The following is a 16,101-nucleotide window of genomic DNA, read 5'->3' on the forward strand; positions in this document are numbered from 1 at the left end:
GAGTAGCACCCTCCCCACTTTACTTGCTAAGTTCACCAAGTTAATGGCTTCAGCATAGCTCACATCTAGCATTCTCTACTCTGTTCTGCTCCTCCAACCTCATCTTTCTTGTTCTCACTCTTATTCCACTCCATCTCCACATGCTTATCTCAAATCATTTGCCATTCTTCAATGTTATCTCATCAGGTGACAGCAGAATAAGTCAAATTAAATACACTTGGTGTGTCAGGGCTATCATCTTAACTACCCAAATTTTTCCATTCAGTGATCTTGGGGATTAAAACAGTCACCTACAATTTATGAATGAAGGCAGTTTGCTTTCTCTGATGAATTACTCATGTCTGGTATTTTTTTCTTCTCTTTTTGGAAATGCAAGACCCAGTACTGCAGGTCTCAACACTTTCAAAAATTAAAGTGCGATTCAGATAAAACAGCAGATTCTCAAATTTACAGTAACAATAACAAAAGCTATTTGTTAACCAGGTAGACCCACTGGACATGGTGTTCTTTTTCAGGGACGACCCGGGAACAATGTCTGGTTAAGTGATTTATTGAAGGTCATATAGTAGGCAAACAATGGCTGAGGGAGTCAAACTCTGTACCACAGGAACTCCAGCTCATGAACTTAATCTTTGCACCAACTGCAAACTTGCTGTTTTTGCAGTGGGTTTCACTCCTGCACATTCTGATGTGCAGCTGTGCCTACAGTCTTGGTAGTACTCTGAGAAAGTCTTGATCTGTATATGATTGTTTTTATGGTCCTTGGAATTTGAACAGAAGCCCATAGTTTCATGCTTTAGCAGATTTGTTTTCTTCTTTGGGAGTAACACAACCACTTCTTCCTGGCTTACTCTTAGTTTGCTTGCCCTTCCATTATTTCTCTGTAGACCACTAGTAACACACCCACCACTTCCATACAAATCAGGTTCTAAAACTCCAGTGGAAACCTGTCTTTCAAGGAGCCTTCCCTAGTTCAGAGCCATAGCAAGGGCATGATAAGGTGGCATCTGTCCCATGTGCTAGGAGTTCAGTTCCTGATCTATCCCTGAAGGAATAGCTGCGGTAGCACTGTACTGGTAAAGCATTTAAGCAGCCATGCTCTTAATTGCAGCTGCTTAACTGTCAATGTTTGTTATGAACTTCCTTCTACAGTTTAGCAAAGCTCATTGCAACAGTTTTTGTGATCCTTCCATCCTTGCTACATTTAGTAAGGCACACTGAACAGCATGATTGTTTTTTAATTTTTAACCTCAGTTCTGGTCTGGGTGCCACATGGGGGTATTGCTCAAGGCACAAAATAAGCTAACTTATAGCTCTGCCTCCTTCAAGTGTTTACTTGATTCACCACTTCCTTTCTCCTTATTCTTTAACCACTCCACCTCCTTAATCACCCCATGCCCCAGTTTACCCTTTACATCTATTCCTGCCTTATACAGCTCCTGTTAAAAGTCCAAGAATTATTCCCTAATCTCATGATCTACACATACCTTCTCTTCAATTTATGGTCCTTAGTGTCTCTACTCTACAAGCTTCCCATTCGTTCAACATTCTGGCCAATAATTTTGTCTCTCTCTCTCTCTCTCTCTTTATGTGCTCTCACCCACTACATAGTGCACTTCTGTTCTGGGTCCACTTATGCTAACTTGTGATCCTTCCATCCTTGGATCAGCTATGTCTTCTTCTACTTAAAAACTTCAGTCTCCCCATCAGCCTCTCCTCTATCATCCCTGTATTTTCTACTTATCTCTGCAAACTCATCTGTCTTTAAAATTTGTCCCTTTCCTCCATCTTTTATTTTCACAGTACCCATGACCCTTCAATAACTTACAGATTATCACAGGGTCTCCTGTTGCATCTCCCTTCTCATTGAAACTCTCCTACACTTCCCTGCACTACTTCTATCATATTCCCTATGCACCTCCTCTGACCCCTTTCATTGTACCCCCATTCCAATTGTATAAATATTAGTTAATGGTCATAAACATACGTTTGCCCAGTGACAGCACTCATCTCCCCTGCTGTAAACTTGCCCAGAAGAATTCCAGTGTACTGGTCTGTTTGCTTTTTTTTCCTAGACAAAAAACAGACCCTCTCTTGTTAGCCATGTCATACATCAAGTACATCTTCCTTCCCCACACCCTTCTTCATGTCCCTCTAATCGGCCACAGGCATTTCCTTCATACTAAACATTCTGTCCCACTCTTCATTCAACATCACAAAAAAATCTTCCAAACACTACCGTATTCCCTCTCCTTTGTAATCTGTACCATATTTGCATATCATTCTGCACAGATTCTCCTCATATCATTCTGCACAGATTCTCTTCATATCAGTAAGTAGTCCAGTCTAAGCACTGGCTTTGTCCCAGGAGAATGGAAAACAGCTACTGTCATCCCTTTACACAAAGGGGGTTGCATCCATGGACCCCGGGAACTATAGACCCATTAGCCTGACCAGCCTTGTCTGCAAGGCCATGGAAAGATCATCATGGGCCATATTAACAAAGATATAGGAAATCTCCAAAAGCTTGACCCAACCAGTTTGGCTTTGTCAAAGGGAGATCATGCCTGTTAAACTTGGTGGACTTTTTAGAGACAGTCACCAAAGCCCTAGAAGAGGGCAAATCTGTACATACAGCCTACCTAGAGTTAAGCCAAGGCCTTTGACACAATCCTCCACTCAGACATCACTGATAAATTTACCCATCTGGGTATCAACCCATATACTATCAGGTGGGTGGGTTGCAAACTGGATCACTGATAGCGGTCATAATGTCAAAATAGATTCCTCCACCTTCTCCAGCAGACCTGTAATCAGTGGTGTTCCACAGGGATCGGTTCTGGGACCTCTAATGTTCGACTCTACTTCTTGAGTACAGGCTAAAACTAAAGTACTGCAGCTGACAAAGTTTGCTGATGACTGCAAACTGGGAGCAATCATTGAAACCCCTAGCAATGTCAACATCCTGCAAGAAGGTCTTACGCAGATTAATGACTGGTGCCAAAGTCATGGTCTTAAACTTAATGCAAAAAAATGCATTATCATCCCCTTCAGCAAGGGTGATGTTCCTGCAAACTACCACATCAGTAGCAATACCCTAAGCACACAGTCAGTGGTGAGAGATCTGGGCACACAGGTTGACAGCAACCTTAACTTCGATCACCATGTCTCCACAGTGGTAAAAAGGGCATTTTATATTGCTCATCTTATAAGTAAGGACATTGCCTCCAGAAAAAAAAGAGGTTATAAACCCCCCTGTACTCTTCCCTCATCAGGCCGATAATAGAGTACAACTCTTCCTTTGGTATGTTCCTTTCCAAACACCTGCAGTAATTGGAAAGCTCACAAAGGTTCTTTACAAGGAAAATTCAGGTCTTCAAGATCTGCCTTATGTAGACAAACTGAAATCATTGTCACTTTACTCTGTGTCATACATACTGTTCAGAGGCACCTGTGCCTTGCATATAAAGCAATCTCTGACACAGCTTTTATGGAAATGCTGCATATTCTCAAGTCAAATGACACACGGGTCACTCACTCAAAGGACCTTAATGTGGTATATGACAGCAACAGAACTTGCTGGAGAGACAGATTTGTCTCACAGAGGTTGTCCCACCTTTGGAACAAGCTTGCTATTCATGTTAAACAAAGCCCCTTGTTGGCCCTATTTAAGCATAATTTGGATGACTGGATGGATAACCAGAATTTCACCCGGGGGTGGGGGGAGTCCACCTGTGTCCCTCTTGGACAGGGGCAATAGGTACTGATTTTAGCGTCTGCTTGAAACAGACACCCTTGGGAGCACAGGTTGAACTTGGCTAGGCTTGTAAGGGCTCTAGGGTCATTAGCCTAGTAAACTCCTATGATCCTATGAATACCTATGTACTTTATTTTTGCAACATTAGTTGTCATGACTAAATCACTTTAAGCCAGTTGTTTACACCACCAAGTGCCTAATCCTGATGCAGTGTGCAGGGTATGCACAGGTTGTTGTCCATATTCTTTTATTTAGAAGACACTGTGCACCACAGCTGATGCCGAAGGTGATTGGTCTACATGACTCCTCCTTGATAGATAGCACCGAGTCTGGGCTACTGCCCATGACTCCATTCATTTGTGGGTGCACTCTGTTGGCATACCTCTCAAGTTCAAAATGGAAGGTAGGCTTTGAACCTAGTGCAGTTCTTCCTTGAGACAGAAACACCCAGCATGTTTTGGGGCGGTGGAAGGAATTCCAAACAGACATGGAGAGAACATGCAAACTTCACACAGGCCGTGATCAGAGATCAGGATAAAACTCTACATCTGTAAGGTGAAGACCTTAGCCATTATGGCACTTCCCTTCATCCAAAACTTAACTTGATGGGTATGCACCGTCCAAATAAAATGTGCATTTGTTGGTTGAATATGGTACCAAATCCTGTTAGATCATTTCACAGATTTCCAGAAACTGTTCTCTCACCCATGTACCTAACTTCCTCCTCCCAGCTCTTCTACAACCTATTCATTCCATACTTTCCAGCTCTGTCCCTTATGTACATATATAACTATTACACTCATTTTCCCCTCAACTATTCCACCCCCACATTTCCATTCTTTCCTGTCAGTCTCTATCATTCCTTAATCCTACCTCTTATTACCTCATATGGCAGCCATAAAGCCTAATAGCTCTTAACTTCCTTAAAAGATTAAAACACCACTCACATTTCCTTATCAGCTTTCCACCCTTCATACCCAGGCTCTGCTTTCCTTGAACCTCACTTACTTGTGAAATTCCGAAGCTACATCTTCTTCCTTCTCCAATTCAGCTTTACTGTATTATCCATTACTCCCCTCCAGATGAGTCACTGCAAACTTACCCACTTAGTTCCTCATACTTTCCTCCACCTTGCACAAATATGGCATCCTGCCTGATCCCTGTTTTCAGCAGACCACCCTGCCACCACTGAGTAGCACCCTCCCCACTTTACTTGCTAAGTTCACCAAGTTAATGGCTTCAGCATAGCTCACATCTAGCATTCTCTACTCTGTTCTGCTCCTCCAACCTCATCTTTCTTGTTCTCACTCTTATTCCACTCCATCTCCACATGCTTATCTCAAATCATTTGCCATTCTTCAATGTTATCTCATCAGGTGACAGCAGAATAAGTCAAATTAAATACACTTGGTGTGTCAGGGCTATCATCTTAACTACCCAAATTTTTCCATTCAGTGATCTTGGGGATTAAAACAGTCACCTACAATTTATGAATGAAGGCAGTTTGCTTTCTCTGATGAATTACTCATGTCTGGTATTTTTTTCTTCTCTTTTTGGAAATGCAAGACCCAGTACTGCAGGTCTCAACACTTTCAAAAATTAAAGTGCGATTCAGATAAAACAGCAGATTCTCAAATTTACAGTAACAATAACAAAAGCTATTTGTTAACCAGGTAGACCCACTGGACATGGTGTTCTTTTTCAGGGACGACCCGGGAACAATGTCTGGTTAAGTGATTTATTGAAGGTCATATAGTAGGCAAACAATGGCTGAGGGAGTCAAACTCTGTACCACAGGAACTCCAGCTCATGAACTTAATCTTTGCACCAACTGCAAACTTGCTGTTTTTGCAGTGGGTTTCACTCCTGCACATTCTGATGTGCAGCTGTGCCTACAGTCTTGGTAGTACTCTGAGAAAGTCTTGATCTGTATATGATTGTTTTTATGGTCCTTGGAATTTGAACAGAAGCCCATAGTTTCATGCTTTAGCAGATTTGTTTTCTTCTTTGGGAGTAACACAACCACTTCTTCCCTGGCTTACTCTTAGTTTGCTTGCCCTTCCATTATTTCTCTGTAGACCACTAGTAACACACCCACCACTTCCATACAAATCAGGTTCTAAAACTCCAGTGGAAACCTGTCTTTCAAGGAGCCTTCCCTAGTTCAGAGCCATAGCAAGGGCATGATAAGGTGGCATCTGTCCCATGTGCTAGGAGTTCAGTTCCTGATCTATCCCTGAAGGAATAGCTGCGGTAGCACTGTACTGGTAAAGCATTTAAGCAGCCATGCTCTTAATTGCAGCTGCTTAACTGTCAATGTTTGTTATGAACTTCCTTCTACAGTTTAGCAAAGCTCATTGCAACAGTTTTTGTGATCCTTCCATCCTTGCTACATTTAGTAAGGCACACTGAACAGCATGATTGTTTTTTAATTTTTAACCTCAGTTCTGGTCTGGGTGCCACATGGGGGTATTGCTCAAGGCACAAAATAAGCTAACTTATAGCTCTGCCTCCTTCAAGTGTTTACTTGATTCACCACCTCCTTTCTCCTTATTCTCTAACCACTCCACCTCCTTAATCACCCCATGCCCCAGTTTACCCTTTACATCTATCCCTGCCTTATACAGCTCCTGTTAAAAGTCCAAGAATTATTCCCTAATCTCATGATCTACACATACCTTCTCATCAATTTATGGTCCTTAGTGTCTCTACTCTACAAGCTTCCCATTCGTTCAACATTCTGGCCAATAATTTTGTCTCTCTCTCTCTCTCTCTCTCTCTCTTTATGTGCTCTCACCCACTACATAGTGCACTTCTGTTCTGGGTCCACTTATGCTAACTTGTGATCCTTCCATCCTTGGATCAGCTATGCCTTCTTCTACTTAAAAACTTCAGTCTCCCCATCAGTCTCTCCTTTATCATCCCTGTATTTTCTACTTATCTCTGCAAATCACTCATCTGTCTTTAAAACTTGTCCCTTTCCTCCATCTTTTATTTTCACAGTACCCATGACCCTTCAATAACTTTCAGATTATCACAGGGTCTCCTGTTGCATCTCCCTTCTCATTGAAACTCTCCTACACTTCTCTGCACTACTTCTATCATATTCCCTATGCACCTCCTCTGACCCCTTTCATTGTACCCCCATTCCAATTGTATAAATATTAGTTAATGGTCATAAACATACGTTTGCCCAGTGACAGCACTCATATCCCCTGCTGTAAACTTGCCCAGAACAATTCCAGTGTACTGGTCTGTTTGCTTTTTTTTCCTAGACAAAAAACAGACCCTCTCTTGTTAGCCATGTCATACATCAAGTACATCTTCCTTCCCCACACCCTTCTTCATGTCCCTCTAATCGGCCACAGGCATTTCCTTCATACTAAACATTCTGTCCCACTCTTCATTCAACATCACAAAAAAATCTTCCAAACACTACCGTATTCCCTCTCCTTTGTAATCTGTACCATATTTGCATATCATTCTGCACAGATTCTCCTCATATCATTCTGCACAGATTCTCTTCATATCAGTAAGTAGTCCATATACAGCTCAGCAAGCTCCTGCCTGGTGCCCTGCAGAGTTCTACAGCAGCAGAGAGGCAAAAGAGAGACTTTTGAGTGATTAAGTATAATTTTTTCTGCATTTTCTTGTTGCCTTTAGCTAATTCTGCCTAAAACAATGATTTTCTAGAGTTTCTGTGATTTAAAAAGCTTGTTTCAGTTACATATTGTACTTATTTTACTGCCTGCACTTTAACAAAGTCGCTTTTGTGTTTAAATTGCCTGTTTAACTGTTGTAGGCTACACACTAAAGTGTGATAGACATTTCTGTGCATTTAAAGTGTTTTTTTGATTGTATCTGCTTTATTTTCTGAAAAAAAACAAAAAAAAATACTTGTTTTCCCACCTTTCTAAGCTACTATAGTCCAGTTTTCAGGTTAGTGCTGAATTCAGGGCTGTGTTACAAGTTTCTGTGTTTGCCCATACCTTACTTGGATAGAAGGAAGTTTCTCTGTTCATTGTGAGAGATGGAGCTTTGAGCAGCCTTTCTGTCCCTGGAGGAGTGGTTTCAGCCCAGTAATTAGTAGTTTATTGGCCATTTTGGGCTAATTTCTATCTCTTTCATTTCCCTGCTATAAAACCCGCATTTGCAAGGTTTTTGTGCTAGTATACAGCTCAGCAAACTCCTGCCTGGTGCCGTGCAGAGTTCTACAGCAGCAGAGAGACAAAAGAGAGACTTTGGAGTGATTAATATTTTTCTGCATTTTCTTGCTGCCTTTAGCTAATTCCGCCTAAATCGCCTATTTTCTAGAGTTTCTGTGATTTGAAAAGCTTGTTTCAGCTACATATTGTACTTATTTTACTGTCTGCACTTTAACAAAGTCGTTTTTGTGTTTAAATTATTTGTTTAACTGTTGTAGGCTACACACTCAAGTGTGATAGCCATTTTTGTGCATTTAAAGTGTTTTTTGATTGTACCTGCTTTATTTTCTGAAAAAAAAACAAACAAAAAAAACTTGTTTTCTCGCCTTTCTAAGCTAGTATAGTCCAGTTTTCAGGTTAGTGCTGAATTCAGGGCTGTGTTACAAGTTTCTGTGTTTGCCCATACCTTACTTGGATAGAAGGAAGTTTCTCTGTTCAGTGTGAGAGAGGGAGCTTTGAGCAGCCTATCTGTCCCTGGAGGAGTGGTTTCAGCCCAGAAACTAGTAGATTATTGGCCATTTTGAGCTAATTTCTATCTCTTTCATTTCCCTGCTATAAAACCTGCATTTCCAAGGTTTTGCATGCTGGGCAGCGATGGTTAGCTAGGGTATAAATATTCCCGGCTCCACAAAGTCTACTGTTCAATTTTTCCCTTGGAACTAGACAAACTTTCAACTTAAGCACTCAAACCATTCACTTCTCATACCGGCACTTGCTCAAAACTCATAGCAAGTACTAATAAACCTTAACACTAGACCCCCCCTATACTGTAGAGAAGGACAAGGCTCTCTATTCGACCTTACCAGCCAATCAGTAAAACAGTTCACTGTACCTATCCAGGCATGTCCAAAGGGCAGTTTCAGGTGTACTCTCTGGTCCATCTGGTGAATCTGGGCATTTTGAGGCAATGTTAGAATTGCCTCATGAACACAGACAACCCTCTCCTCCTTTCACCAAACACTAATGCATGTGAGAGATGCAATTATACAACCAAACTGGAGGCTAAGCCCTCTCAACCCAAGATTGGACCAGGCAGTCAAGAGGAGAAGGTAATTACTTGCATCACTCCACCAGTCTCACATAGACCTATGAAACCAGCACTGGCAAAAAAACACATAAATACACGAAAACATACTTGGAGCTCTAAATAAATCTGCAGAAGCAACAGAGACCTCCAAAGCAGACATCCAAGCAACCTCCACCCCCCAACACAAACCATGAAACACATACTTCACAAAACCAGTGTGCCACACAATCACAGCCCTTAAGGCAAAATAACATACCCAACACACTAGTAATAGGTGACTCTATAGTCAGGCACACTGACATCCCACTCACTAGGCTGAACAGGGAGAAGGTTACTGTTAGCTGCCTGTCGGGTGTCAGGATCCGCCACAAAACATAAGCACTCAGGTCACTCCAGAACAAGTACAGATCTGACTCTGTCATTGTCCATGTTGATGTGAATGACCTAAGCCATACCTCCCTGGACTACATGAAAAGAGACATGGAGGAGCTTTCTGATCACATAGCCCAGGCCGGTATGACCCTGACCCTGAGTAGCATCCTGCCCTCACCAAGAATGATACCACAGTATAGAGAAAAAAATGATCAATTTCAACAATTGGCTAAGCTTCTGATGTCATTCAAAGGGGATCCAGTGTCTGTCAGCCTGGGATGACATGCTCGACAAGCCATGCTGCTTCACTAGAGATGGCTTGCACCTGTCACCCTTAGGCTTTCGAATACTGGCCAAGGCTCTTGCCACCCCCCATAGTGCCTTTTTTAGGCAAGGCTCAAAAGACAAATCCACCACCGTAAATAGCACAAGTAACAAAAAACTGAGGGTAATGCTACTCAATGCCAGAAGTCTAAACCTCAAAATGCATGCACTCGAGGCACTCCTCAGTATGGAGAAAATCGATATATGTGCAGTAACAGAAACCTAGTTTAAGGCTCCAGAGAGCACCCCAGCACTACCAGGCTACAACTCATACCATACATTTCGGACACAAAACCCGGACCGAAATACAAAAGGCGGGGGAGTATCCATATTCATCAAAGATACCCACACCTCCAGGTTAGTGGCACAGCACGATGCATCAGAAGTCATCCACATGCAACTAACAATGGGCAAAACTTCTATTCAAATTATAGCTTGCTACAGATCATCCACCATGTCCCAGGACCCCCACTCCACATTCCAGGAAACACTGGGAAACATAAAGGTCCTACCAAACACCCTGATATTGGGTGATTTCAATTACCAAAACATTAACTGGGAGAACTACTCAAGTACAAACTCCCTTGCCCAACATTTCAAACACCCTGGATCAACTGGTCAACACCCCCACCAGAGGTGACAACATATTGGACCTGGTTATCACCAACATGGGTGACCTTTGTTTCACACTGGAGGTCAACCCCTTGCTGGTTAAATCTGACCATAAACTAATCCCTCTGGATATCCACATTCTGCCACCACCGCCGGTCAAATAAACCACCGTGAAAAACTTTTCAAAAGAAAACTTCACGTTACTTAAGACCGAGGTGGGAAATTTCAAGCCCTCATGCTAAAGGATAACGCTGTCCAAGCTGCAAAATCCTTTACTAATGCACTCTAAAGGCACATTCAATAATTCATGGGTTGTGCTATCCCAAAAAAAACCAAGACTCACTCCTCCAAGAAAAGGAAACCAGTCTGGTAGACCCCTGCCATAAACAAGCTATACAATAGAAGGAGGAAACTAGTACAGAAAAGAGTAAAATCCCAAGAAGGGAAGATATCCCTGATCAGTATCAGCAAGAAACTATGTTCCCTCATAAAATCATCCAAGGCTAGCTTCGAAAGAAAAATTGCCATGGACTCCAAAGATAACCACATGGCATTCTTTAGCTATGTCAAGAATCTAAGTGACAATTCTCAGATCTGCTTGGAGTTAGTGCAGAATGACACAAAATACACTGAACCGACTGATATAGCCAACATCCTGGCAGACAGGTTCAGTGCAAACATCACCCCCCTCTCAGCCTCAAAGGGGCCCATAACTATACCAGAAGAATGTAGTGCCCCTGAAATCACAGACACTCAGGTTAAAACAGCCCTCTCCAAAAACAAAAACACAGCATCAATGGGACCGTACGGTGTCCCAGGCTGCATCCTACATGAGCTCAAAGATGAACTAACCCCTCAACTAAACACACTCTTTAAACTCAGCCTCTCCACAGGCTATGTGCCCACAGAGTGGCGCACAGCAACGGTTATTCCACTCCAGAAAGGTGGAGCCACAACAGACCCCGGGAACTATTGCCCTATAAGCCTGACTAGCTTGGTCTGCAAAGCTATGGAGTGCATCATCATGGATCTCATTAACAGAAACATTGGAAACCTCCAAACACTGAACCTTACCCAGTTCAGTTTTGTTAAGGGCAGATCATGCCTCCTAAACCTGGTGGACTTCTTTGAGACAGTTACCAAGGCTATAGATGAGGGAAATGTGGTCCACACAGCCTACCTAGACCTTGCAAAGGCCTTCGACACCATTCCCCACTCAGGTATTATAGACAAACTCACCAGCCTGAACATAAACCCCTGTGTCACGAGATGGGTTGCCAATTGGCTCACGGACAGAACCCACATGGTAAGAGTTGCGGGAGCTAGGTCTGACTCTAAACCGGTTACAAGTGGTGTTCCCTAGGGCTCAGTCCTAGGACCCCTGCTGTTTGGCATATACTTCTCAGAGGTACAGACAAGCACAGGAGGACTATGGCTGACCAAGTTCACAGATGACTGCAAACTAGGGGCTATAACTGACTCTCTGGCTGACACAGACATCCTCCAAAAGGGTCTCACTGAGACAGATAACTGGTGTCAAAACCATGGCCTCAAGCTAAACACCAAAAAGTGCATAGTCATTCCCCTTTGGAAAAAACAAAGTACCCACAAACTACCACATAGATGATAGCCCCCTAAATACGGAAGACGTAATAAGGGATCTGGGGACCCAAGTAGATAGTAACCTGTTCTTTGATAATCACATTGCCAAAGTGGTTAGAACATCCTTCTATGTGGCCCACCTAATCACAAAAGGGTTTGCATCCATAACGAAAAAGGTCATTGGGCCCCTCTATGCATCACTCACCAGACCCATCATAGAGTACAATGCCCCATTTGGGATGTACCTTACAAGACACCTGCAACAACTGGAAAGACCACAGAAGTACCTCACCAAGACGATCACTGGCCTCAAGCAGATGCCCTATGCAGCTCGACTGAAGAAACTCCAGCTGTACTCGGTTGCATATCGCCTACTCAGAGGTGATCTCTGCCTGACATACAAGGCCATGTCCATCCAAGAATTGATGGACATGCTCCACCTAAAGAAAACTATATCCCCTCAAGCCACATGCTCCAGGGATCTAAACCTAACCACCACAACAATAAATAGGATGTGCTGGAGGGATAGATTCCTGTCCTAGAGATTTCCCATGGTCTGGAACAAGATTACAATCTACATTAGGCAGAGCTCCTCGCTAACCCTTTTCAAGAGAAACCTTGACAAGTGGATGGGAAACAGAAAGTTTATCCCAGGGATCACTTCAATGGCTCTGCTGGACAGAGGCACAGGGAACTAATTTAAGGGGGTGGAGAAAGCCAACACATTTGGGCAGATAGCCTAGTACCTACCTATGAACCTATGTTGATGCCAGCATCATGTTACTTTAAATAATTCTAGAACTAAACATCACTGACTTCCTGTCTGTGAGCTTTACTTCCTCCATCCACCATTATCAGTCTCCTGCTAATCACGAGTGCTATGCCATGCTCCTTCTCCTCCTTAGTCATCTGGTTCCACCCTTTCTGTCTGGGCCAGTTCTCCTCTCTCACTACCTTCTCACTGAAGCATTACCCCAATGATACATAAAGCAAAACCACAGCATATAACACTTACTATAAGACAAAACGCAGGAGGTGTCATTATACTGACACAATAAATTAAACAAGGAAATCATGGAAAATAACTGTATTAACTACTGCTACTTGTATTTTCAGACTTCTGTCCCTTGCACATTTTAGCATTCGGTTTCTATGGCAGTCAGTAGGAGGTGGTTTAGATATTGTTGAGAAATAGCCTAAAGACAAGTCAGGAAATGTGAAAGGAATGATGGTGTCCAACATGAAAAGAAGCATATTAGATAGGAAAATGTAGTAAATATATGTGGCATTTCTGAGAAGAGCAGATTTAGGTATGAAACCAGAAAAACAAACACACATATTTACAGAGGAATGCACACACACACACACACACACACACACACACACACACACACACACACACACACACACACACACACACACACACACAAAGACACACACAAAACTCTTCTTTTGAGTTACTTCTGAAGCTTGATTTCCAGAGAATGGCTTCCTGATAACTGTCTTTGAATGAGACATACCACTTTTTTTACCTTATTGAACTGAGGTGGAAAACTTCTTTGATTGTTGGTCTGAGTAGGATTGGTTCTTGGATTATTGACTTGTGGCTGGTTTCTATTTGGCGTATGTTGCACATTATTTTCTGCCCTGTGGATAAAGCAGAATTGTTTTCAGAACTGGGATTATAAAATGTACAACATAAAATAGCACATTCTTTGTTCTAAAGGACTTGCACTAGTTTTGTTTACTAGTGAGCATCTTCTTACAGTAACAGCTATATTTCAGCAGATTATGCATGTAAAATGATTATCTTTTGATGAAAATGACTATACAAATATTGCTAAGTATCAGCACTGCTGACAAAAGACCGGTTTCCATAAAGGGCCGTTATTACTGGTGAATCTTGCATACAGTAAGTTACGAAATACAAAATTAATAAATGAATAAGCATATGTCATTTTAATACTAGACAGATAAAAAATGCAGCATAGTGTCTCTACATGTTCAGATCAAAATGCACACACACACACGCACACACACACACATGAAGAGGAATTTTTCACAGTTAGACCTCTAGTAGGACCATAAGATTCCTGACTGAGAAATCAATAATCAATGTATGTGAGATGGACTTTGATTTTTTACTTCAGTTCACCATTATGATTCTTAAAAAATATATATTTCTAGTTCAGAAACTACTGTGACACTGTTCCAATATTTACTGTTAAAAATGTACATACATAATTATGCTGTACTGAGCTTACTTAGTTAAACCTTCTTTCTCTTGAATTCATTTGATTAACACAAGAACATTTATAAATATAACATTTATAAATATTGTGTTGAACTTGCAGTTCATGTTGTTAGTGTCCGTGATGCTGAAAGACTCAAAAGTAGCAAAGTGAAATGGGACAGAGACACACACCATCAGTGGTCTGACAGAACTGTAAACCATAGTCTGGATCATTATTTTTAAAAAAGGCAGCATTTTTGAAATGTTGCATGACAAAATATTGAACATACCCTAAAATTAACACAATCATTCATGAGACAAATTTCACCTGAATGACGTAAACATTATATGCGTTATTATTAAGGAGTAAATGTTGATTGCATTACAGATTACAAACTCCATATTTTAGAAACCTCAGCTGGGATCTAAAATGTGAAATGGCTCCATTAAGCACTGCACCATTATGTCACCCTAACATAGACTGTAATATAACAATGTGTTCATCCCTCAGCCTGTAGGCAAGAATTCATCCTACACTTATTTCAGCAGTGACCCTTGGCCTGTTACACCCATTCTGCACTATGGAATTGGTTATGCCTTTACATTTCAAGGGATTTGCACATATCAGAAGGACAGTGGTGGAATAGGCTAGATGTTAAGGTGCCCTCTAAGCTTAATTATTTATTTTCTATTCTTCCAGTATTTAAACATTAGCCTTTGTTTAACAATTAGTGACAGCAAAGTTTTACTACAGCTATCTCCTGAAACAATCAAGTAACTAAAGAAGTTTATACAACATACCAACACATACTCCAAATTAGTTAAGCATTGATAGAATTACTAATATATAGATTTTAATTGCTACTTTTAAGTTATTACTATTGTAAAGCAAAATGAAGGGTATTATTTAACTACAGCTACCCTGTAAAACAGGTAATGTATCTTAAGTTTGCATTCAGATAGAACAAGCTATTTTGGTAATCTGTTTTTATTAATTCTGTTTGTAAGGGGGCTAATGCCCCCTTCATAAGCCCTCTAAGCTAATTCTAAAGGTGAAGATGTTAAAAAGGCACGAATTCCTGTGCTGCTTGACGATATGTATCCAAAAATACAAGGTGTTCATTCTGAAAGTCATGCAACTAATGTGACTGTCTGATTCTCAATACATTTTATGTGAGATGCTGGTATTGTACAATTTTCTCAAAGTGATTTTTATGTTTGTAGTACCTATTTAAGTAGGATAACTATTTAAATATTTGAATTTGAAGTGCAAGTAAGCTTCAAAAAGCACATTTTGAAGCAATAATTCACTAAGACCTAGTCATGCTTTTGCTACATTCGTGGCTAATCATTTACTGTGTATCACTCCAATACTTTATCCAGGGTCTATATCACAAGATCAAAGCTTTAGGTCGCCGAATAACTGAAGCTCGATCACTAAATATCGAAGTCCAAAAACACAAATGGCTGTTTTCACACAGGAAAACAATTCATTTGGCCATTATGCGGATATTGCCCTTTTCTACAATGTAGAGTAATCTCAGAGTTGGTATATTTAGTTGGGGGGATGTGGGGGTGGAGCCCCCCACTTGATTTGTGTTTAATGCTTTTTATTTTTGATTTGGACAACAGAATTGTTTCCCTGTGTGGAAACAGCCATTCATGATTTTTGGACTTCAATATTTAGTGATCGAGCTTTAGGTATTTGACAACCTAAAGCTTCGATCTTAGGTTCATAGGTTCATAGGTAGGTACTAGGCTATCGGCCCAAGGGCCTACGTAAGCCTAGCCAACAAGGTTCCCTGGCTTACACCACCCAAGAAAGTTATTTTCCTGTGCCACTGTCGAGCAGAGACACAGAAGTGATCCCCAGGGTGTATTTCCTATTTCCCATCCACTCATCAAGATTTTTCTTGAAGAGTGCTAATGAAGAACTTTGCTTGACATAGATGGGTAGGCTGTTCCAGAG

At 41.4% G+C, this 16,101-nt stretch overlaps 1 protein-coding gene across 1 annotated transcript in view; it reads right to left on the reverse strand.

Annotated features, from left to right (window-relative positions):
* The window catches only part of LOC122788965 (disintegrin and metalloproteinase domain-containing protein 9-like), a 1,117,261-nt gene that overhangs the window by 81,275 nt on the left and 1,019,885 nt on the right, over positions 1-16,101 (reverse strand). The window contains exon 20 of the mRNA XM_044056033.1: positions 13,432-13,546. Within this exon, the coding sequence (XP_043911968.1) occupies positions 13,432-13,546 (115 nt within the window). The remainder of the gene's footprint in view (positions 1-13,431; positions 13,547-16,101) is intronic.

The sequence above is a fragment of the Protopterus annectens genome, chromosome 14.part0 (genome assembly GCF_019279795.1).
Source record: "Protopterus annectens isolate FY-2018-M chromosome 14.part0, PAN1.0, whole genome shotgun sequence".
Lineage (NCBI taxonomy): Eukaryota > Metazoa > Chordata > Ceratodontiformes > Protopteridae > Protopterus > Protopterus annectens.